Source organism: Corticium candelabrum, chromosome 6, assembly GCF_963422355.1.
Source record: "Corticium candelabrum chromosome 6, ooCorCand1.1, whole genome shotgun sequence".
In the NCBI taxonomy this organism is placed as follows: domain Eukaryota; kingdom Metazoa; phylum Porifera; class Homoscleromorpha; order Homosclerophorida; family Plakinidae; genus Corticium; species Corticium candelabrum.
Window position 1 is genome coordinate 860,185 of NC_085090.1, and position 26,602 is coordinate 886,786.

The window sequence follows — 26,602 nt, forward strand, 5'->3', positions numbered from 1 at the left end:
TAATAGAACCATATCAACGCAAGTAAATTCAATACAAACCATATATGACTATATAATAGTTCTGAAAATAGCTACCTAGACCACCAACAATAAACCTGCTAAGTTGCATCAGTAGCTACATTGTCTATTCTGCCTGTTCAACTTGAATTGATATCTTCAACCATCTTTATCTAAAATCAAAATGCACACTGTAGCGGGTACAACTTCAACAGAAAAGCTAAAGTCCTGTCAACTTTCTTCAATTACAGAGACAGTAAGTATGCAGTACTGAACAAACTCAACACAAGCACTACCTAACTAAGACATATCTTACAAACTAACCAATACAAAACATCTACGTAACAATCAAGCAAAAGACATAGGAATAAACAAACAATCAAAACGCCATACAAACCCACAAAGACAAACTCACTGTTACTGGTATCAAAGAAGCAGCCAAGCTAGCAGACAAACAAGCAAGCATACCAATACACAAGGCTGCCGGCCCTGCTCAAAATCGACACATGCAGCACACACACACACACACACACACACACACACACACACACACACACACACACACACACACACACACACACACACACACATCAGGTAAAACAATAGCTACCTCTTTTAGAAATGCTGCAACAACAAACACAGGTTACCTGAATCTGGCTCACATGTTTCACAATAAGCAGCATCAGCCATTACAAGTTTCAATATTGCTGGATACAGATGATCATTCCCTTCCCCCAGCATCTCTCCCACTTGCACAGCATGTTTGTCATTCACACTAATTGCCTCATCTTCATCTTCTTGTATTGCCTGCATACAATTTCATAAAATATAAAAATCTTTAAAGCTTAGAAGCTGACACAGAATGCAAATGCAGTGTAATAATGGTGATGTCAAGAGTACAAACGGAAAAAGTTCGTGTGCATACGATGCCTTCATCATACCATTTAATAGTTCATGGAGAAACATTATTTTAGTAAAATGTCATCAATTCCTAATGGCCTACAAAATGGCAGCTTCTGAAATCAAATACAATGAAGCATTTTTATTGACATACTGACATAGCAGTTTGAACCAAATAGGCAGTTTTCAACCAATTTGACAAAACTAAAAATGAGCAACTAGTTTGTTTGGATAGCACACAAATAAGCAACAACTCGCAACAAGTAAACCCCACATATATGTGTAGATACATCTGGCTACCCAATGCTGCGTTTCGTGAGATTAAACTTATTAAACAGTAAGTTAAAATTATCAGATAAAACCTTCATTCTTACTAAATCAATCAATCAATCAATAAATAATTAAAGTACGTACATACATACACACAGACATGTCACACACAAGTATGCATGTATGAATATTTATGCATGTAGGACATGTCATATGTACAATATGTTTGTTTAATAAATCATTTCAAAAGACACACAGCTGTGTTGTCTTTCAACCTTGCATACACTCCAGGCTCAAACAAAAAATTACCATAAACTAGCAATCTATTTGAAGCACAATTTCTTAGTAACATGCAACACTAAAACATACTCAAACACTAGTAAGTTGCATTTCACTGCCAAAATTTAATTAAATATCTGATCAACATGATCTTGCATTGTTACCTCAATAAATCTGTATGCCTTCATAAAGCGATCAAATCCAAGCTGTTTTTCAAGCTCATGCCTAGTCTCTTCCAGTCGTCCAAATTCACTAGCTACCATTGCCTCATTATCATCATTACTGACATCCCCTTGATCACTAGAGTCACCATCTAAAGCAGAGATTAGCATTTAATTAACAATTAATTAAGCTAATTTCATAGCAAAATTAATAAAACAATAGCTACAATTAACTGTCAAAACAGCAAATTCTTGCCTAATCTACAGAAATGCTATATTACCAACCTGAATTGGTCCAAGACTCATTTAGAGAAAATGAATTCTTTTGGTTGTCAGCATTACTTTCACCGTCACTATCTTGTTGACTGCCACTTGTGTCGTCTTCTTCATTTCCCACATCTCCCATGGTTTCTTCTTCTTCTTCAGCATCTACAAATCAAGGCCATTTGCAATCAAACTAGTTTTTGCCTCCGACAAAGTATATTTACAGCTGTCTTCTAGCAATGTCTTCATTGTTGCCAACATCTCAAGCATCTCCTCATCATCACCATCTGATGATCTACATGACACAAACTCGTGTTCCCACATTGATCAAAGCAATAATTACCATCCAAAAAATGTGCCTCAAACTGCATTAATACAACCAGTATCTCAACTCTTTACCAAAGTGACTCAAACTTTTCAACACAAACTTGTTTGCATTAAATTAAATTAAACAGGTAAGTGCAAGAAATGTAGCCTCGAACTTCCAGACCAGAGAGTGCGAAGCGCGCGAACTCTAGTCTGGACCAAGTCGATACTAAAATGATTTCGGAAGTATTTATCACTAGCGATGCTAAATGGTAGTCTAACAGCGTAGGATCGTTTTACCTAGATCAACATATCATTTGTAAATGCCATGAGATCTCACTAACAAAGAAGAGACGAGACGTCTGCCGTGTTTGCGGCAATATCTTGGTGGATGGCATGAAACCACGACTCTTTGATTCTTCGGCAGACCGCTAGCTAGTCTAACCGCTCGACTAGTGAGACTACCACTTGACCAGTTGTCAAAGGTGATGGTCTAGCAACGCTGCTGTGCATGTCCTGTCACCGCAAGCTTGAAAAGATCGAAGAACTGCAGCTGAAACTAAAACTAAGATGTGTGCGTGCAGAGTCTAATCACTGTTCTGGCGTGCACTTAGCCGCCCACGAGGATTTACACGCGCGCAATCAGCATTAGTGCACTTAGCAGAACCAATTATTGCTAAGCCAATCAGAATTTACAACCGAGACTTGGGTTGTAGGAGCTGATTGGCTTAGAAGGCTATTTCCAAAATCATTTTAGTATCGACTTGGTCCAGACTAGAGTTCGCGCGCTTCGCGCACTCTGGTCTGGAAATTCGAGGCTACAAGAAATGGTACTCTGGAGTCTCATCATCCCTCAAAAATGATTTTAACAAAAACTAAGCAGAGCATCCATTTAGATCTCAACAAACAATACCCATAAAATAGTGAAAACAAGTTTATACACAACTGGCTCATTGCAGTATTCAATCAAGTTTGCCTCCAACAACAGAATCTGAAATTCACAATGTTACAAGATAATAAAGATGGTTTATTGGTAATTCAAATTATTGTACTCGTTTCATACGTTAGCTGTTATAAGGCATTTAGTTAGCCTTAGCCTAGACACAGGAGAAAGCTATGATACACAAACATGGAAATACAAAGTTCATGATTAGGTCATAGAGTTCTCAAGAATAAATGTGCTTTGAGATGCATTACTGAAGCCTTGACCTACACCTAACAGGAATCCATGCAATCACTGCAAACAAACACAGTAAAAGTATAAAGAGCTCAACTCTGCAATAAGCAAATGAGAAAGGATGGGAATGACATCCATAAGCTACCAGCCTGATTTCGCTATTGCTTATTTCAAAGCTTGCTCATTTTATCAAGCTCAATGTATCATATTGCCACAACAGTTTACTAGATATCTTTCATGTCTGCACAGTCAACACAGAAACCCTTTGAAGGAAACCTCTAAAGTAAACAAACCAGCATTGTAAATATGCTTATGCCCTGCGTGTAGTTCCGTAAACTACAACCTAACAACAACTAAACAAGAGTGTTTACAACTTGGGAGGTCCAGGTAGGTAAAGCATTACAAATCTGAGCACATGCAAGTAAGGTGCACAAATGACTAAGCAAAAGATAAGCATTTGACAATCTGGGTTGAGTGCCAAAGTCTTGATATATGTCCATGTACAAACCAAACCCGATGATCAGTTACTTAGTAATACATTTGACCTACAATATGCCCTAAACGTTCTCTTGTCATTAGACAATCTTACTAGCAACTAACCTTTCTTATGTGTTTAATTGTCAGTCTTTGTGCAATCACAAAAAGTAAGCCTATACATTGTAATCTTAAATAAACAAAAAGATTCAGTGGCAGAAGAAACTCCCTCTAATTACATCACCAACACACTTCAACATACCACACCCTACAACTTTACATAATTCTTAACTTGCATGATTTCACCAAACGATTTGATAAGTTCCTTCATTAATGCATCTGATCACTGCCAGTAATATCATTTACTATGCTACAAGTGCATTATCAGCACTCCTTATATCAAATAGCAACAGACATTGTACAACATCAACAACCATAAACGAATGAAATAGTAAAGCCTCACATAGCTGCTTCCAAAAAGTTTCTCATTAAAGCTAATAAATTGTTTCACTCCCAAGTTTGCGGTCATTTGCTATAATACAAAACATTGACAAACTGTCCAGTTTGACTTGGTTCTCTGAGTTGCATATCCAAATAAGCAAGAAGTAAAATTGCTAGGCAGCAGTTGGCTTTCATCAGTCAATGTCAGTGATGGTACATTGTTGTACCAGTAAACAAATGAGGCTTTATCAATAACTAAGAAACATTAAAACATTCGTATTTGACTTGTTCCAAAAGCAGGAAGGATTACGCAACGACTACCACTGTAAGCTTTGTTAATGGTCCATAAAGCATACCCAACAATGCACATAATATAGCAGTAACAATGACTTTGAAAGATACCAGCTAAACAATCACAATAACACAGAACGTACACTTCTGGATGGTCATCTTTCAGCTGTGCTTGTTCCATTGGAACAACAGCTTGATCATCAGCTTCTGCAATTTGTGATCCTGGAATGTTGTTAGACACTGCTCCTTCTACATGATCACTTTCATCAATGTTCTTATGACCAACTACAAAATCCCCATCCTCAGGTAACTCTGCATTAAGCACCTTCTTTAAATCAGGCATAGAACAAGTACGAAGAATCTGCACATCACCACCATAGCATTGTAATAAGTACTGACCTTCTCCAAAATTCTGTATAAATTACCTTGACATTAACATCAAATGATCCCGTCTTTAAACCATCGGAGAAAGAGCTATTTAGACCACTGCCACTGTTATCGACTTCATCACAACTGCCCAAATCACTAACAGTCAATCAAACAAATACTATTTATCATGCTTTCAAAAACAAAGTTCAAGGCTTGTAGCAGACACAGCCATGAAAATACAAAATATACAAAATTGTCTCAAAATCAAATGACAACACAAAACAGAGGTATGAAGTAAGTTTAAAATTCAGCTGCCATAAGTGCACTATAATAACAAGAAGCACTATAATCGCTCTCTCACCTTTCTTTCTCTCCTTCGAATGCTGCATTTGCTAGCTGTTCAATTGGATTTGCAACCTTCTCAACTCCTTTATCAATGTCAGTCACATCAATATCAATCTCTTCCTCTTCACCAGGTGGAGTGAGTGTTGGAGTCGGAGACGTACGTGGAGGAGAGCCTGCTACAGCCATGGCACTGCAAATAGAAGTGGCCTCACTAGCACATTCAACATCTAGATTGTGTCCACCAGTGAAAGATGAAAATTCAGGTGACAATTCTTTAAGCTCAGAATCGGATTCGACTGCTTCTGAGTCAATTTCTTCAACCTAAAGAACAAAAGTGGTAACAATATGATGTTCCCTCATTGCCATCAGTAACATAAGTGCCATCTGATTGTATGCTAAATGAGTCTAGTTCATTCCTGCATAGTCCAGATAATTATTACTACAATTCAATAACAGTAGTATATCTAGTGTTCTATATCAATCCATTAATTGAACCATATGCCTGCACATTTACATTTGGTCATCAGGAATTAACCAAGTACCAGACGCACAATGCTAGTAATGTTCTCAACTTAAACGTAATTTAAAAAGATTGTACTTGTCTGTAAAACGTAGTATATCAGCTTCTTCTGGCTATTTTTCACAGCTTTGACATACCAATATACAATTACTATCTGCTCTAGCCAAACCAGGCCACAAGATGTAATCAAATACAAATGTGTAGTTTGATTTTATTACATTCACATACGAGTACTAATGTGCGTATTGCACTTCCTACTTCACAATTTTATGCAACTCTTTCTACACCAAAAATATACAACACTCACTATCACTGTTTACCTCTAAATCTCCTTCTACAAATACTTGCTCTGGATTTTGTTGACTACTTTCCTCTTGCTCTTCTTTAACATTATATTCTGTCTTTCCATCAGGCACATTGTCATCCATCTTTCTATGTTCAGAAGAACTGCCAGGTTTAGGTGGAGCATCTTCAGCTTTTAATACTTGATTGACAGTAACAGGTCCTCCGACTTTCTTGTTAGCTGAATTTGACAGAGTTTCAACTGCTCCAGTATGGTGATCCAATTTATCTGTACAAAGACCACATTCAACTTGCTGCAAGAATAGCAACTAGTGATCGAAGTGGCATGCATCACTTTCAAAAAATTGCACAAAAGGCATACACCAAAGGCATAAATCATAAATATATCATATGTAAATCATAGTAATGTCTATAATGTCATGTCTATTCCAGTAAAATCAAACATACGTACAGATCACATGACCACCAACCAAAACAAACATGAGAAAGTCTAAGAAGCCTAACCAAGTCTTAAAAATGACCTAACCTGTCAAGATGTTCACTTCCTCCTTGCCATCAATGTTACTGTCGCCCTCTATCGCTTGCAAAGGATTAATAGTGTGAGTGCTTTGAAGTGCAACATTGTCTACAGCTAAAGCTACAGCATAAGCTGGCTTTGCCCATTTCTTTCTGTCTGACTCTCCTGGACCTTCTTGTACAGTTTCCAACTCACTGACAGAAGAACTGGGAACTACAACTTTATCATTCGCACTAGTAGCTAAAACAAACATACACCAGAATCAACTCACGATTAACCTGCAAGATACAAACAACAACTTGGTCATAGTCTAATTATGTCTATAATTAAATGTTAGTCATACCCCAAAAATTGATGGCTACATAAAAATATTAGACTTAACTTTTCTCAGACTTTTGCATTTAGACAACCCACTAACCTGGACAGTTAAAATCTGACTCTTGAACGACTATATCTAATAATAATTAACTAAAGAGTGAATATGCTTTGTCAGTCTACACTACAAGAAGTGTTACAAGATTACAATATGTTGATCACCTAATCATCCATGGGTAAAGTAGAATAAGAGAGTAAGCTATAAAACTTAGCCATATAAGAATTTGAGAAGTGAAACTGTAACAAAGATGAGAATCAAAATATAGCTGCACCAGTAATGGGCACTTCATAATATGTTCACTGAACTAGTAATGCTCTCATCTCAAATAAGTCCAAGCTATCACTATTATTAGGACCTACATTCTCCATCAATTACTCCTCTAAACACACCATTCACCAACTAACTACCTACGTCAACAGAATTTACTTAGTGTGGACACTAATAACTTAGAACACTCTTCCATGGCTGTAACTGACAACCCAATTCATATACCACAATTATTCAAAATCAACTAAAACAACACCTCAAGGTACCAACTACAGATGATAATACTGGTATGTAATTAGTGATACCTGTATTGTCCTGTTCTAGCAACATAAGTCTAACTAGTGTGTTGCATCAAGTCAAGCAGTTTAGATGTTCTCTTAGTTAAATTGTGAATATTGTTGTATGGCATCATACATGCTGTAGTCAATATGGTTTGTGACATGCTTTAAAAAAGGAACCAAAATGGAAGTGTCAGTCAGGTGTGCGGCTATAAAACATGTAACTTAAAGTATAAACAATGTCAAATTTTAGTTACAATCAACCTCATGCATCTAAAGTAAACAAAGGACACAATTAAACTTAAGTCCAAACTTATGCAGTAAGTCACACCTTCCATATTAGATGAAGTAACTTCTAGATTCATACGAGAAAGGGGGACATCTACTGCTGCCTCTGCTGGTCGGTTGCCCCACTTCTTGCGAGACGCAACTACAATACAAGATAAATGTAGCAAATCAAGAAACGATAAACAAATATGAACAATATACCATCAGCAGCAATTTCAGAAACCATGTGAGCCTAAAAATCCATCAAATTACTACATAAAATAAGCAACTAAAACACAACACAACAAAACCGACAGACAGGCAACAAACAAAATAAACTGCAAAGGACAGATTGCAGACACAAGTCAACGCCGATCACCGTTCATAATTACAACTACTTTCTATCATAACCTGCTGAGAAGGCTTGACTACTCTTGTCACATTCACTTCCTTCTCCTTTACTGGAACACTGAATCCAATATCTGCAAAAACAATTAGAATAGTTCCTGCTGTCTTAGAAAAGTAAAGTAATATCAAGCTACAAACATTACAATATTGCACATCATCACTCACTCTGCTCCTGTCTCTTTCTATCTGTGTCCTTGTTTGCTTGTGCGTCTTGAACTTTGCTCTCAGCAGCACGTTTCTTCTCCAATTGTTCCTTCAATTGAGCTGCTCTCAGATCGGCTTGAGCCTAATAAAAAGAGCTTCAATGACTCCAAGGTCGCAAACATCCTCTCAATACACCTGTCCCTCTAATAGTTATGTGTTACATGTATCTGCAGTCTACAGACTCTACACACCATTTCGTTATGATTCCTCACATACAACTGCTGATTATACAAATGATATGATATCAAGAAGCTATTTCAGCAGCTTATTAATAAAATAAAATAATTACAGCAACTGTTCTCTTGATCATTCTTATTAACAAAACTCATTTCTCCATGCAATCATGCAACTGGTACACTGTCAATCCCTGTAATGTAAATAGCTAATTAATTAAAATTGAAGAAAGCTATAAAACACATGTCCTCAATACCATTCAAATATTTACCTTACCATTCAGTCTTGTTGTACAATAACATAACAGTAAAACCATTGACATTTGTTAGTAAATGACAACATCAAATGTCTAAAAAGTTTCCTGCTACTGTAAACAGTATCTAAACTAAAGCATATAACTTTCTTGGGGCCATATCAGCAGCAACTGCTACCATATTGATTAGACCCTCAAAAGTGTGCTTCTAGATGTGTGCTAACACATCAACTGTATTTCTCTAACTACATAATGTAATTCCTCTATCCAATTAATTCCTCCATAATTTCTCCTGGTGCTCAAACACCCCAAAAACCAAATTTACTCTCCCTGAATAATTCCTTAGTCCCAATACTTCTGAAAAATAAAATTTTCTTTTAAGATGTCATTCAGGTGCTGTGGCATCAATGAATACTCCACAAGATGAAGATATTGTATAATAATACGACTGTATTTAGAATGGGAGAGCATGTCAAAATGGTTTATGTTATGCAACAAAGGAAAAACACCTCTCAATAAGGACAATAGATACAGTGAGCATTGATCCTGTTGTTGTGATAGTGACTGATAACAGTTGTGAAAAAGCTCATTACCTACCAGTGCGGTATTCTATATAAGTAATTCCAAATATCAACAACCACTAGATATTAAATCCCTAGGAAAAATATTCAGACTATAATAACAGGTAAAATAAGTACGTAAATGAGCGATGCATATGCCTCTATTAGTAGCAACTGACTATGCATGCAAATATGTACTAATTGGTTGAGCACTGTGTCAACAAAGATTCATGTATTATTCATAGTAAACCTAAGGCAAATCTCACTACAAAGGATTTCATTAGCAATTAGACAGATGTAACACACAAATATGCATGCCACGATGAGATAACAATTATGGCAGGCTTTTATTGCAAATGCTTAGTGAGGTGGTAGCCACCTTGGAGCAATTAGCAAAAGAGAAAGAATTACTGTATGCATTAGACTGAAGCTAACTCTAGTTGATCATTTTGTAGCAAGTAAACAACACTGATCTCCACTTTCAAAACCCTCAGTATTAACAATACAAAAACCTATGATCAGTTCAGCTGACATATTTCTACATTTCTCTATTTCTTTAGATATTTACCTTCAAAGCAGCAATTTTCCTTCTCCTTGCATCAGGATCAAAATGTGGGTCATCTCGAGCCTTTAGTGGACTGGTATCATCAGCTGCAGGCTAAGAAAGTCAACAACTTGTACATTCCATAGTATAAAACATTGCTTACTAACAATGGCATCATCACAAAAAGACCACCATACTGTTCTCATACAATTACAGTGAAAGTCAAACACCAATCAATCTGGTTCAATACAAAACCAAACAATAGAAGTAAAGCTAAAAATGAAATATTCCAAACCTGAGCAACCAAATACAAAAATAAATCACAAAATAACTACGTCTGTCAAAACATGTGATCTACATGTACACACTTATGGTCTTGTGTGAGTTCTGAGCAATATACTTGCATAAATTCTCATGAATGACACATAAAACTGGACTTCGACCACAATTCAACTGTGCAATGGCAACACAACATAAGCTATAATAAAAGAGATAACACGGCTTTGCCGCAATTAACAGCATACAGACAGCTTGATTGAGCCCTTGTTTCACTCGTCACTACTTAACACACAATTTAGTCAGTGTGGAAATATCAAATAGTGCCTCAAATGTTTCAATAAAATACTCTTGCAATACTTTGCTGCTTGTGCTGCCTAGCTGTTATGCCATTCAGGAAAAATTACAAGTGTATAATATCATACATTGCTGCTACCTGATCAACATTAACAAGTATTCTAACCTTTCTGTCACTCCGCTTTCTCGCATTTTGTGCCCAGCGTTAGAAGAAAGTATATTGTATATCAAACTATCTTGCTAACTCTATACACTAATGGTTCACGTCTTTCAAAAGAATCCAATCATACTACCAATTTCCATAAAAGACCTTGTCTACATTTATGCAGAACCATCAGCTGTACTAACTTAATACATGTACAACACACTACACATGTCTGTAATTACAACTTGAACTGAAATGAGTAACAACGCTAACACAACATACAACTGAAGAGATACAACTTGTACCTCTGATACTTGCTGTCTATTGTTTCTCTGTAAGAGATTGCGCCTCTCTTGGAAGTTTTGTCGCCGAATAGCTTCAAGCCGAGCCAGATATTCTTTTTCAGCTGCATTTCTGCCTGATGGTTTCAAATGCGGCTCTCGATGCTGAGATAGAACATCACCCGCTTTAGGTACTACAAAAGACAATCAATTACTTAACAGCATGTAATAGACTGAACAAAGCTATTTGCAAAATCTGTAAAACTATATAGTTTTGGGAGTAAACAGAAAGAAATACAAAGCAGTTACGACAGCGCTGCTCCAGTCTTAAAACAAACAAAACCAACTCAAAGTATTTGTATCTCTCAAAATAAATGAGAAATATACATGTAACTGTCACAAACTGTATGCATTCATCGGTACATATCTGAGTCACTGCCATCAAGTGTTAATTCATTTGCCTTGTTTGTTATTACTAAAATCAATCCCTACATAACCATACTAAACAATGTAATAAGTACCATATGGCTAAGCAAACCCACCTGATTAAATAATTTAACTGCCACAAAATACTGCAAGAATTAGCTCATCTCAACAGCTAACATCAAGAAAAGTATCTGCTAACGCCATATACATGTATATTTACCCAAACAAAAGTATCAGGTAACACCTAGTCTGTTGGCAATATCTAACCTCAATTCAAGACAACAACCATTGTGAGAGAAAAGCATTAAACAAAGTGCACCAGTGCAATTCACAATCTATTCTACCTAATAAGTTAAAAATTAAATTCAACCTTGCACATAGCAAGCATATTGTTGATAATAATGCAAACACAAAACTAAATTAATTAATGGCTTACCTTCACTAAATGCCACAAAGTTTTTCATCTGACCCTATAAATGTAACAAAATTCAATCAACATAATCAAGATACAAATTTATGCAAAAGAAGCAATCAGTATAGTTACAGCAACCCTGTGCCTAAATCAACATGTCCTAGCCTTAGTTCTCAGTGTCTGAATATCTCATGTTGTCTACTATTTAAAGGCTGTCACAGAGTGATTGTAGTAGCCAAACAGCTGCCAATGGAGACAGCAACAAAGACAAACATTAGTTACTCTTAATATACATTGATCTGATTATGAATTGCTCCAAAATCTGGGAACAAACCCAGGGCATAATTTATCCGGTATGGCATCGCAGTTTGTGAATCAATTTTTGTATGTTGCGAAACAAAGTCAGCTAAGTGTCGCAAAAACTGCGATGCGGAATCAGAATGTCTCATCCAAGTACAGTAGGAGTCTAACTAAAAACCTCATAATGGTGCACCCTTGTACTGCAAAGTGATGAGAGGATACTATATATAATATACTATTACATCTTTATTCAATTATGAACCATCTGTACTTGAGTGGCCATGCTATGCAATACATGAAACTAAAGCACATTACGAGAACACCTGCCCAAACTATCATCTCATTAGCAGAAGGGATGGCAACAGAAACAGAAACTTGAAACAAGATAGCTATTGAGACTTCCATTGTAACTACGTAGCAAGGTAAAAAAGGAACAAAAGTAAGTAACAGTGTAGTCAATGTACTTGCACTTTTACATCGTAGCTAATGTCACTACCAACTAAAATAACAAACAATCATGCAATGTGTAGTTGCATGGGACTTTCCAATGTAAAGGTCAACACAAACAGCACTGTCACAGAAAGACGGGAAGTACAAACAGCACAGCTTTTCCAACATACTTGAAAAAGTAGACAAGCTTTAAGTTTGTGTTGCATATGCTGTTTTTCAACGCTCTGCTGAACCCTCTAGCTACATTGCCATGTCATCTGCAAGGTCATTCCGCTGACTTGCCTTTCGCCATTGCTAACTTAGACTCGGTTCATCTTATCTTTGAAAATTTGAAGGCTGACAACCCTGAAGTGCCATCGGAGTTGTCGCAGTTTATTGCAGCCGCAGAGAAAGATGACCAGCTGCATTTTCAAAATGTAAAGCTGTCAGGCGTACAGCCAAACGTATTTAGAGTGCATTTATGATGTCGAGATCACTTTTCACCAAAGCTATTGGGAAATGCATTCACAATCGTTGTGATGATTTACAACAGGGATTTTTTAAAGCAGTTTGTCTCCTTGACATTAATCTGTGGCTGACTGACCGAGATGATCTTGCAGCCTTTGGTGTAGCTGCTGTGTCTCTTGCTGTAGAGCACTTCCGTCGTCTTCTATTAAATAACAATGTATTGCTGGATGGGGTAATGACAGACTGGACCTTCTTCAAGATGTACTGGATCGATAACTTAATTGCGACACCATCCAAAAATACTCTATGGTCACTGCTTCTGTCCCAGTACAAAGAGATATTTCCAAACTTTGTGCAATTGGTGTGCATACTGCTGGTGTTTCCAGTCAGCAATGCCATAGTGGAGTGTGGTTTCAGTGCTATGAGGAGGATAAAAAGTGACCGGCGGACAAGTCTTAGTGAAGATACCTTAGATCACTTGATGAGGATTAGCGTTGATGGTCTGCCACTGGCACAGTTTGACCCTACACTTGCAGTCCAACGGTTCTTCAGCACTCCAAGGAGGCCACACGTTCAGCCATATGGTTAAAAAACCCAAAAGTTAATGAATAGCATATTTAGCTTCTAAAATTTGCATGGGCAGGGTGCCACTTGCTACTATTCAAATAACTTTGTTTCCACTTAGCTAAAGGGACTGGTGTTATAATAACAAATTTAATAGTATCATCACAATTCACAGTTTGGCACTGACTATGAACTTGTGCCTGTAGACTAGAAAGCATGAACTGTCTGGGTATTTAATTAATTAATTAATTAATTGCTCTGTTTTGCAAAAATATGGTTGCGATGCAATTTTGCATTACTGCTACTCAATTTGCAATTTGTGTAGCAATACCGCTACGCAAAAAGAAAAAGTAAATTATGCCCTGAAACCTAACATTGAAATATGCGTACATGCACTGTCTTCAGATGTCATTAATTGAGCTACTCTGTCTCTGATTATAATCATATTATGGCACCCACCTAAGCACACCCATTAGACCTAGCTTGAACTAAAAAAACAAAGTATAATATACTGTCTTGTTCTTGCATGTCTATTGCATAACTAAAACTTCCTGTCCTCATACTTCTCTTTCTCAAATTAATATGCACGCTTATCAAGCTACTACTATCGCATTAAACGCTTACTGCCAGCATGACTAAGCAACAAGAGGTGCTTCTAACAAACAAAGCACAGTTGACACAACATGCCAACAAATTAGACAACACGACTATCAAGCACCCCACATGACTATCAAGCACTCCACACGCTGTACACAACAGAGTCAAAAATAGAGTCAAAAAATAGAGTAAAAATAGAGTCAACTAGTCAATGCATAAATTGTGCTACAACTCCATCATCATCTTTACCCAAATAGTTTCCACTACAACTGAAAAGACAAGCACTAGCTGACTTCATGCCTACAACATATTTGATTAACCAATCTGTTGCAAGTCATTACTAAGCATGAATACATTACTGTACATACATACGACAATGCCAACTCCAATGTTACTGTTCACTTGCAAGTTCATGTACATATGTTTTAATTATCATGGCCTAAACTCTGTAACATCAACTTACCTTCCATCCAAGTTCAATTTCAGCTCGTGCTCTGTTAGCAGCTGCTTCTTTTCTCCTTGACAAAAACTCTTCAACAATGCGAGCACGTTCAGCTGCTACAGCAGCCTTTTCTCTACAATAAAAGTGCATATTACATACGGCATAATACACAACAACTTTGCAGCAAACTGGTCAGCCAGCATCCCAACCAGTGAAACAATGTCCACCAATTTCAAATAACATAATGAACAACTACATTGCAGAACAAGCACTATCAAAATCAAGTGTCTATGTTACAATAAATGTTCACTCTGTTCGTATCATTCCCCTAGATAATGTACAGTTTAGTGCAGTACATGTACTACAAACATTAGTAAGAGATGCTCAACAACTCATTACAATATTGTTATTACACCATTACCTCCCTTATCGGGCATCTTGAGACCAAACAAGTCTGTAAATAGGAAATGTCCATAGGTCAGAAACCAGAGTCAGAAACATAGCAGTTTAGCCAAAATTAAATGCATATAACATGTAATATTTTTGCAAATTCAATATTTTTATGCTTCACTGCACTGAGCCAGATTGGAGTGTCTAGAAAACAGGAATGCCTAAATCTCAAGAGCCCAGATATGGAAAATAAGAGGACACTATGACTAATGCCTCACATTATACCATAAACTTTATTCTAGACCTCATTACATAGGCATAGGAACCACGGGGGGGGGGGGGCATGAGGCCCCTGGCCAACAGCCTATAGTCACTATAGATAAAATGTCATCGTGAAACAAGCTACAAGTGGAAGAAAACGAGAAGCTCCAATAGCTGACAGTGCAAACTACACTTGCGTGCAGACGTCCTGGGTATGTGAGGCTACACTTGCTGCGCATAATTTGAGGTTTGGTCCCCCAACCTGGATGACATTCCTACACCACTGCATTATATCAAGAAAAGCAGTTATCACGCTGGTTGGTACAACAACATGTTGTATAATATATTGTGTTTAATCATATTACATCCTTTCCTCATTTCTGTAAGCACCTTGTGACCAGAAGATGTACACGGGAAATGTCCAGAATTTATAAGGCATTTTAGCCATAATTACATGTGTATATACAGTGTATGCACACAAAGTCAATATTTTTGTTGCATTGAATAAGGTGGAAAATTCTAGTAAATAGAAATACCACACCTCTAAAGTCCAAATATAAAGATAAGGGTGTATAGTCAATGACTGCTATGTACTAATATACCTGTAATGCCTTACATGCAAGTATCTACATGTGCAGCATAATCATAAATGCCTTAGCAAAATATTGTAACATGAAAAATCGTCATTGACGGAACATTCGTCACCATTTACCACCAACAGTCTATGCATAATTTGCATATGCAATTCAAAAACAGCATCGCTACTGAAATTTCCGAAATGAGATAATACAAACTCGCCACCCAAACCAAACATAATCTCTGTTGACTCAATCCACTTAGTGTCACCTCAGTACCTGTTTTATGACTCAAACAGCAATGCATCTACAGAAATAGGCACGTATGGCAAGCCATCACATAGTTGAAGTTTGATGCTTCAGATTACAAAACACAATAACAAACATGCATAATGAAAACCTTGTAAAGAATTTCAGGTGGACCAAAACAGGACATTTTAAAACTAAACACCAAACACTACTGGACCAAATAATTCTAACATTAACAATGAGTACTGTACCAATAATCTCTACTCCTCACCTGTCAGCTTTTGCTTGATAAGCTGCAGCTACAGCTGGATTGGCAGCTGGTTTTGGCAAGTCAAAACCTTCTTTCAATTCTTTGGATTGCGCAACACAAACAACATTCTCATTTCTTTTCTCATCACCTCCAAAACCTTGCTCTTCAGGTTCATTTGTAGAATCCTGAGGTTGTTTCAGTTCTGTGACTTTCTCAACAAGTTCATCTTTGTTCGCTACCAATGGATCAGGAGGTAACGGTCGTGTCTAATAAAAATAAATTTAAAACAGAACACATTTCATGTGGTGTTATTTGTATAAATGTTGTCTAAACTAAACTAAAATCTCCCATGTATGCATGCATACTGATTATTTCCCCACTTATCTGTTCCCATCTGCAGTTCCAAATTGTTTAACTAATTGTTTAACTCAAAGTAGCTCTATTCAACAAAGCAGCTCACCAACTGACACATTTTTGGCTTCAATAGAGACAGAGTATCGATTACTTCCTTTTCATTATCAACATCATGGTAAGAGTCAGAGCGATAATCAAACAATCTGCCTCCTGTAAGCTGTTTAAATGTGCTTTACTTAATCTACCATTGCTTATATATTGTACGCCAACATTTAATTAAGTCAATATTCCCTATATTCCAATACCCTATCTGTCTACATACACCTCATACATTTAACAAAAACTGTTAAATCAAGCCTACCTGACTTTTATTTTCATTACTAGCAACAGCTTTCACTCCCACTTTAGCTTTCTCCATATTATTTTCATTACTAGCAACAGCTTTCACTCCCACTTTAGCTTTCTCCATATGTAAAAGGGAGCTCCATACCTCACAACCTGATCCCAAACATGTCATGTAGCCAAAGTGCAATCAAGTACGACAATGTAAACACAGTTAATTATTACAAGTGGCTCCAGGAGTGCACAAGTTTATCAATTTTGATCCCTTGTGGCTGAGAAGACATTGAAATTATCATTCCAATCTTATACCAAAGCACTGGTTGTTGGCTACTCCAATGAAACAATCCCATAAACTGAAATGACTTACAGTGTGAGACTAAAGAAATAAATGTGTGTTCATGCATCTATAATTACTAGAGTTTCATACCATCATTGGAGAGCCATAACCTCAACATAAAATTCATCTCCTGATAATCAAGAGCCAAAGCAAACCATTGCATCAAGCTACTAGTTCAAATGCATCAGACAAGCAGCTAAACATACAATCCAATCATTATGCCCAGCAACAATTGGCAATCAAACACACTGAAACACATCAGACCTGCATTCCATTCCTATTGGAATACAGAAACTAAAATGTATCATCATGTTAACTGCTGCCTTTCCTTATTATACTCAACAAACCTACAAACATTATTTATATTATTTATACCTCTGCCATGGACAAAGTCTTCTGCCAACCTTTGGCTGATTCAGCTCTCATTCTCTGCTGCTGCCTATCAGCAATCTGTTGCTGACGCATTTTTACATTTGCTTCATAACGGTCTCTCTAAACAACTTGCATTATGTAGATTACAAAAAATTAACCCGCAACAGCAAAAGGAACAACAAACAAAATAAGAAACACAACTAATTACACCAAAAACTCATACAAACATGTGCCTGGCACACACCTACGCGTGCACACACACACACACACACACACACACATCAAGGGCTGGCTTTATCAAGGTCACTTGTCCAGCCGCGCAAGTGCATACACACACACACACACACACACACACACACACACACACACACACACACACACACACACACACACACACACACACATCAAGGGCTGGATTCTTTAAGGTCACGCCCCAGCCTTACCATCAGCTGGCTCCTGTATGCTACTCAAAGACTCAGGAAAGCTACAGGTCAGATGATCGTAGAAGCACGGGCTTGCAACACAAACTGAGGTGCGAGCACCCAAAGTCCTACCCGCTGCTCATCAGCTGATGGTCAAGTCACAGTCAGTGACCGTTACCATTGCCAGTCAAAACCAGGTACTCATTTATAGCCCCGAGTTGAGAGAGGCAGTTGTGTGTAAGTTTCTTTCTCAAGGAAATGACGCCTGTGCTCATCCAGGACTTAAACTTGCAACCCTAAGGTCCTGCATGTTTCCACTCTCCAAATGCAACTCTCTAACAATTGAGCTACAGATCTCTCCTCTCTCTCTCTCTCTCTCTCTCTCACACACACACACACACACACACACACACACACACAAACACACACACACACACACACACACACACAAACAAACACACACACACATACACACACACACACACACACACACACACACACACACACACACACACACACACACACACACACACACACACATAACACTACACAATACAATCACCACTAATGCCACCCAGAATAATAAGAAAACAGGCGAGTGCAAAAATAAAGTCGACGAATGACACAAACATAAACCAAAACCAATCTCTATGTCAACAATTCCAATCAGTACATACCTGCTCTCTCATATCATCTTGCTGCTTCTTATACCTTACTTCCGCTTCTTTCCGTTTCTTTTGCATTACAAGCATCTGAAATCACAATATTATGCATTAGAATAAAGAAGACAAGTACCACAACTGTGAACAGAAACAACTATCTCTTCAACTACACACACAGACTCATAGCATTCATTGACTTTTAAATTAGAAAACACACCACTGACTGTCACACCCCACCTTTTAAATGCAACTGTCTGCTATCACGAATTCTCACCTTTTCTTTCCTTTCTTGTTCTTTCCTTTCTTGTAGTTTTCTTTCTCGCTCTTTTCTCTCCTTTAGTCTCAAAGCAGCTGCTTTAGCACCATCTGCAGCAGGACGCCTACAATAGTCAACATCAAGTTAGTAACACCGCCTGCCCTTTTGTACTTATAATCAACAGCAGTGGCACATGGACAAATGCAGTATATCCCTTTACTTGTCTGTCATTGCATAATATAAGGAAAGCTGAGATAAGAATAACAAGGCTAAAAGTAAGGTCTACAATGACCGGTTGTAAATTGGCCCCAATACTTTTGCATTCCTACACCAATCTTTTTGGTATAACAGATAGATTACAAGTCACTAAGCACTAACGTACTTTTCTAACTGTGCTGGTAAGTATGTCTAACTTTCCTTAGCAACTGACTTCTCATCTGCTGATCACATAATGCATCTGCCACACGTACACCTTGCAACAGTATAAAAACATCTGCCCATTTCCTCAATAAAGTTACAACAACATGAGACTTGACCATGAGTAAACCAAACCAGCATTTTAGCAGCAGATAGATAAATAATCATTTGTATATGTTATCATAATAGTAACTAAGCTAAATTCGAAACATTGTTGGGGCGAGCCTCAGCGAGAACAGACACTAAACTGTTAACAAGTGATTAGTCAAATGGTTTTGCATAGAAGAAACTCGAATTTATACGTACTTAATTTAATTAAACACAAACTGATTTGTACATGTCCACAATGCAGAACACAAACCACTTTGTGGTATACATTGCTGTGATTGCTCACACTGTACATACTCTAGCAAAGAAATTCACCAGTGAATTCTGCCGCTTCCAATCCAGCTATGACTATTTCACAGCCGACATGGACTGGACATTACAGAGAACATGCACATATAGCTAATGTAAATTTCTTTGTAAAAGCGAAGTGTTCTTACATTTAGTTGCATTTCGGTCGCAGTCATTAAGCCATTTCTAGGAGCTCAAGCCTGTTTGCACATTCTCTTATTAGGCCCGTGGGACTGGCGTGCAGCAATCTGAAAAGCCGTGCAGCTATTACACTTACATCTGCATTGTGACATCACAAACCATCATGTCTGTGATTGGTTCAGTCAACGTCATTTCCAGCCAGTCATACCAAAAACACATCTCAACACAGTACAGTTAGGCTCGCTACAATGATTAGCATGCTATATGGCTTTTATTAGCATGAGGGCTGGGGTTATCAACCAAGGCAAAGCTGAGGGCTACAACTCAGCCCCTCATGCTTGTAAAAGCCACATAGCATGCTAATCCTACAATAAGTAATATATACCATGGTCACATGATGTGTATATGTATAAGCGAGAGTGCAATATTAACCAGAAGTAACTTGTTGCAAACTTGCCTTGCAATACGTCATATACACCATCTAAATACGTGCTCGTGACTGGTGGTATGTCATGTAACCATGTTATAATAGATATACTCATTTGCATTTAGAGCTGTGAGTGACTTCTAATATGTGAGATCAGTGGTCGAAAGCAACAGACAGATTAACTACGACAGAGAGAAAAGAGTTATCAAACTTGCAATGCATAATGTCTTTAAAGAGACAAGTGACTATAAAACGAAAGCCAAAACTAAACTACAAAAGTGAGTCTACTTCTTCATGTCTCAAAGTCTCAAAGTCATTTTATTCTAGGGTAGAATAGCCAAACAACTAGAGCCATTCCACAATCAATGGGTGTAGAAATATTTTACATTCATCAAAGTACAAGTTAATGACTGAGTACATCAGTTCTGTGCTTATTAAAAGTCTGTTCTTGTTGCCCTAAGACTCCACTAGTTTAAGAACGTAACCTGCATAAATAGTGATAAAATCCCTATACACTGTAGTTTCTTTACCAAGTCAATGGCTCATAACCTCAAATTGCAATGACATGACATAATAAAGTAAAAGATTAGATTTTATGTATGGTGTTTGTGCAAGATCAAGATCAAGATCATATGCAGCTCTACTAAGTTAAAATGGTGTAATGTGGTACACCTATACCAATTCTTTTCCTTTAACTTAGTGAGCTCACCAGGTGTTACCTCTACCTCATTACTCACTTCCGAGTTGACTTATGGGGAATAGAGACTAGCTAACTTGCAGAGATGACAAAGATGACGAAGGTAAATAAAACAGCTCTCAGTTCTCTTATCTACGAAACAAGTTGTATGAACCTTCTATTCCTCAAGTTCTTCAGTCTCAGCCTCCCCTCATAAGACCAACAACACTAACCTTGCTGCTACTCTTGCACCTGGTCTGGCAGGTCGCTGTTGAGGTCTAACGGGAGCTCCATATATTGCTGCCGGGTTCCTCCGATTAAATGGTGCTACAACAGCTGGTGGTGCCGGTTCTGCTGCTTTTTTGACTACCAAACCAGCAGCTTGTCTAACAGGTGCAGCTGCAGGAACTGCCGGTCGTCGATGAAGAATAGTGTGAGCAAATTCATCAGCAATAATCTAAAAAATTCATCGTTTATTGTACAAACAAAAGAAAAGGAACATGAATGTAAATGCCTATACTATTAAATAGAATAAAAATTGCAAGTCTACAAGTAAATTGCAAGTCTACAAGTACAGATGTAAAAAATCTGATCGATTACACATTTAGTAATCAAATAATTTGCGATTTAATAAACATTAGTCTCACATGCAGCAACACAAGGAACAAACAAAAAGTTAGCTTTATTATGGTGTACAATATTCATACATACAGTACATAGCACATACAAAACAGAGCTACATTAAATAATACATACACCCATATCCAATCATGTTGGGGCCAAACAATGCCTGTAAATAAGAGATGTCCACAAGTCAGCAAGATAGCCCTTTGTTCCATTTTAAGCCATAATCACAACACACACACACACGTGCGCGCGCGCGTGCACACACACACACACACACACACACACACACACCTGAAACCTGGATTCCACCAATACTCACTATGAGCTGAAACACAAACATGCATGCACACATGCACTCACACACACAACTAAGAAATGTCCAGGTTTTCAGAGTTTGCATAAAGAAGACAAGAGCGTATGTATATTACAGATACTCCACATGCAGTAAAATCATACCGACTGTGACAAAAAGCCTTCAATTCTTCTCTGAATAAATCCCATCCTGAGAATGGCATTCACTGTTGGGCGATCTCTAAAAACAACAATGTATTAAACTTAATACAGTGAAACTAACTGATCTCCATCAAGCCATAAAAACAACTCACGAGAGTCTCATCACAACACAACAATTTTATACCCAAATACAGCAAAGACACTACAGACAAATCAACTATCTATGACAACATGCAACCACGTAATCAAAGTATTAACAGTAATTTGGTTAACAAGTCTGCTTAATCATCAGAACACAACTGACTATCCGTTAACATTTACTTTACTATATCTACATAAATCTGTTAAACATTAAATAATAAACTAAACTGAAAACCCATTATAAAAATGTACAAACAAGGAAATACACGAAGAAACAGAGCTCTTAAAATGTGGAAGACAAATAAATCTTTCATCTATAAACATGGGAATTTGCAGCCCAACAAACATTTCCCCTGTCTGGATGCACTGATCACAACTAGATGCAGCAGCTACAAAGAGCTATTTACTACAAAGAGCTACTATTACCTGCAATACTATTTACTCACATAGAGCCCAACCTATAATGGTTAACAACCATACAAACCAAATCCCATAAATATCTATAGATTTAGCCAATTGTATTTCTTCGTTGATGTGTCTTCTACTTTAGTTAATTGATTGTTTATATCTAACACACTGTGTAACTAAACTGATATAAAATGACAAATGTGATAAAATTACCACTAACACAACTCTGCCCTTATTTCATTGTAAACCACTGACCTTGGACCCCGTTTAAGACACTGTGCTATCAGATGTCTGAGGTCATAACTGTAAGACGATGAAACTGGTGGATATGAACCTCTACAATGAAAACAAAGACGGCAATTTCTCAAGTGACTTCCTTTCAAGCCACATTACTCTAACAGATCTACCCAAAATACAGAGTTGAGTGAACAATAAATAAGCAACTGAATACAACAGATGATACAAACACCATATGAGAACTCGAAGAACGAATGTAGTAACTCATATGAAAATAGCTACTTCAACACTCCACCCTAAAGAACCCATTTACAGCAACCCTTAATTAAGACTAATTATCAACTCAGAGGTGACTTTTCAAAGTTCTTAATTAAAATGCCAACACAAATTGTCAAACATATCCTAACAGCAAACTTCACATCTATGCAATACCATACGAGGCCACATTAGAGACGAGTTTAAAAACAAAAATATTTTATGCAAATGGTGACAGTAAGCATCATCACCTACCTGATGATCTTCATGACAAGGTTCTTCATGTTTCCTGCTTCAAACTATACAATACGAAAGCCATGAGAAATGCTCTACACAGAGGTTTACTAGCATGGTGTCTTACAGCATGTTTAAGAGTCGTAGTTTCATACAACACACAGCCCATTGCCCAAATGTCGCTAAACAGACAAAAATAGTAAATGGCAATTTCAATGCATCATGAAACGAAATGAAACTAAAAAGTTAATAGAAGTCCTGAGTGTTTTCCTAATAAATTAAAAATATAAGACCAAGTAAAAGTAGCTTCTTAATTAATTTAATGAAAACAATAAGGGCAAAGACAGGCAGTTTCATCTTTCTGGTGCTTGCTGAAAGAAGGTAGTACACACAGCTAAAACGACTCTACCTTTTGTTGTTGTATGGGCGATTCTCACATATCTCTGGAGACAGATAGTATGGCGTTCCAATACAAGTTCGAGCCAATTCCACAGTACTACAACACAACAACAGAGTCATGTACACAAACGCACGCATGCACACACACACACACACACACACACACACACACACACACACACACACACACACACACACACACACACTTTGCTGTACTGTTGCATCTATAATACCATTGACACCAACTAGTACATCTTGGTTACAAATATAGCAAATTAATGGCTCATTCAATCAATCCATTTGTCTGCATGTCAATTATTTAATCTTTGTTTCTTATGAACACCAGGCTCTTGTACATGTACAACAGCTTGCTGCCCATTTATGCGCATATCTTCCAATATATAAATTAATTAACATCTAGAAACCAATACATCTGTAGCAGAATGTCACTTGACCAAATGCACTGACTGGCAGTTGTCTAAACGCATCAGTCAAGCACACTGGCACTGCATTGACGTACATTGCAGACAATTAGAGATGACATCTGTTATTCATAATATTCAGACTCATGAACGGTGTGCAAGGTGCCCAAGTATTCGAATAAGTGCCACCCTACCATACTGTATATGTCAACTAACTCAGGATATTCAACAAAAGACTAAACTACTTCGGTTGTACCTCACCTGTTCAGAACTCTTGCAATTCCAAAATCTCCCAACTTTACTCTACCAGACTTTGTCAAAAAGATATTCTAAAAACAATAACAAATGCAGCCAAAATAAGCATTAGCAAGAGGTAATCATCACATCCTGTCACCTGAGTCTTGATGTCTCTATGAAGTATCTTACGATCGTGAACATGTTTAACAGCCAAACAAAGTTGAACAAACCAGTCAACAATCTAATACAACAAACCATAGAGGGTAAACTCAAACCTACTGAGACACCAACAATAACAACAACAATAACATTCTCAACAACTCTACCATATATACAACTAACTTAATTATAATAATAAAAAAGTTTGTATTCCATTCATTAAAACCCTAACCAACAAAAGTGAACCCTAGTTTAATACCCTTGCCGAAAGTTACATACTTGCATGTTAATGACCAAGTTAAAAAATGTACAACTCTGACAATTTAGATAAAATTTCAATTCAAACTGACAACAACCACTTCATAGTTTGAATTCAAATCATCCACAAATGCATACAGTAGATGGTCTTTTAACTATTTCCCTCACTGTTTAAAGTTAAACACATTTTAAAAGTTATTCTATTGAATGGGTTGTCTGATACTTTGAAAAGCTTTGTTGAATTCAATAGACATCTGTGGCATTTCAATCATTCTTAGCTAAAGACCATATCTGTTGACCTTGCTAAATCATCTTCACTTTCATTTTCCTTTCTTTGTAATCAGTACGTGTAGCAACCACTTGTTGTCACAACCAAAAATATTCAAATAATCAATATTAAATATAGTTTTCCTTCTAATTACTTATTTATTATTTAGTTTCTATTAATTTATTATTTATTATTTACTTATTATTTATTTATTTATTTGGTTTACTTATTTATTTATTTATTTAATACTTATTTATTAAACTATTCTTCTCTAACATTTGCTTTTTTCCAAAATAACAATACTCGTACCCACAAATGTGTGTAATTGTCAACAAGCAAGATATAATGTCTTCCTTATATCCCAGTAGGACAACACAAAGACAACACAACACAAATGTAACAGCAAAGCATTAGTACAGTACAGTTGGCAACATACTTGATCTTCTGGAAAAGGTTGTCCTCGCTGTTTGTTGATTCTTGAGTAAAGATCACCTGAAAAAGAGAGACAAGTACTTATGTTATAACATAAAGTCATAGCAAATGTTCTGTGACATCAACACTAACCTCCATCACAATAATCCATCACAATGTACATGGTGCCACTTGCTATACAACAAAAATGTGTAGCATGAATTACAACAATAAGATTAATAAAATACAAACAATACAAATTTGTAGAGATACATATGAAAATAAGCGCGCGCGCGCGCACACACACACACACACACACACACACACACACACACACACACACACACACAGAGTCTCGCCACAGAAGATGCATGTAAAAATTTCATAGCTGCAACTTACATGCTTTTAAAAAGCAAACGTTTGGTCAGTACTAAGACAGTTTTTCAACATCAATTGCTCAATAGATATTATTTATCGAAATAAACTAATTACTATGATTTGAAAAGTAACTCCTACTTCTACTCATGTAGTAGTACATAATTTAGTGTGTCTAGTGTACCTTCAAATGACTCTCTATACGCCACTATATTGGGATGATGCATCTGAGCTAGGACTTTCACCTGTAGTCAACACCGCAACACACACACAAACACCTCTTTGGCACCTTCACTCACACACAGCTATTCTAACACACCTCCTTCTTAGCTTCTTCTCGCTCCTTGTTTCTCATCTAACACGCAAGCAAACAATTTCTGTTGATCACGTGACCATCCAAAACCAAAAATTGAGCATCTTACTCTTGACGTATTGACTTCCTTGATAACATAATGTTTTCCGTCTTCCTTTTTCTTCACAAGAAGCGCTTTTCCAAACGCTCCTTCACCTATTTTCTTGACTTTCTCGTAGTTGTCCATCATACCGACCTCAAGCGCGCTAAAAGGCAATTGAGCGAAGCGAGTGCGCAACATCAACAATTACCCAAAT

At 37.1% G+C, this 26,602-nt stretch overlaps 1 protein-coding gene across 1 annotated transcript; it reads right to left on the bottom strand.

Annotated features, from left to right (window-relative positions):
* On the bottom strand, nucleotides 1-26,535 carry LOC134181258 (serine/threonine-protein kinase Nek1-like). Its single transcript, XM_062648501.1, has 35 exons — nucleotides 26,416-26,535; nucleotides 26,313-26,348; nucleotides 26,178-26,238; nucleotides 25,772-25,813; nucleotides 25,644-25,699; nucleotides 24,680-24,763; nucleotides 24,547-24,614; nucleotides 23,874-23,960; nucleotides 23,592-23,646; nucleotides 23,486-23,529; nucleotides 22,994-23,074; nucleotides 22,193-22,268; nucleotides 21,343-21,566; nucleotides 19,071-19,176; nucleotides 18,812-18,886; nucleotides 17,716-17,832; nucleotides 16,329-16,573; nucleotides 14,604-14,715; nucleotides 11,807-11,840; nucleotides 10,969-11,138; nucleotides 9,970-10,059; nucleotides 8,376-8,496; nucleotides 8,214-8,284; nucleotides 8,025-8,055; nucleotides 7,867-7,965; nucleotides 6,624-6,854; nucleotides 6,115-6,365; nucleotides 5,291-5,595; nucleotides 4,986-5,085; nucleotides 4,704-4,921; nucleotides 2,096-2,166; nucleotides 1,893-2,036; nucleotides 1,611-1,759; nucleotides 645-804; nucleotides 1-170 (listed from the first exon to the last, which is right to left on the bottom strand). Exons 1-35 carry the CDS (start codon nucleotides 26,533-26,535, stop codon nucleotides 157-159), a joined length of 3,948 nt encoding a protein of 1,315 aa, XP_062504485.1. The 3' UTR covers nucleotides 1-156.
* Between the last annotated feature and the right edge of the window lie 67 nt (nucleotides 26,536-26,602).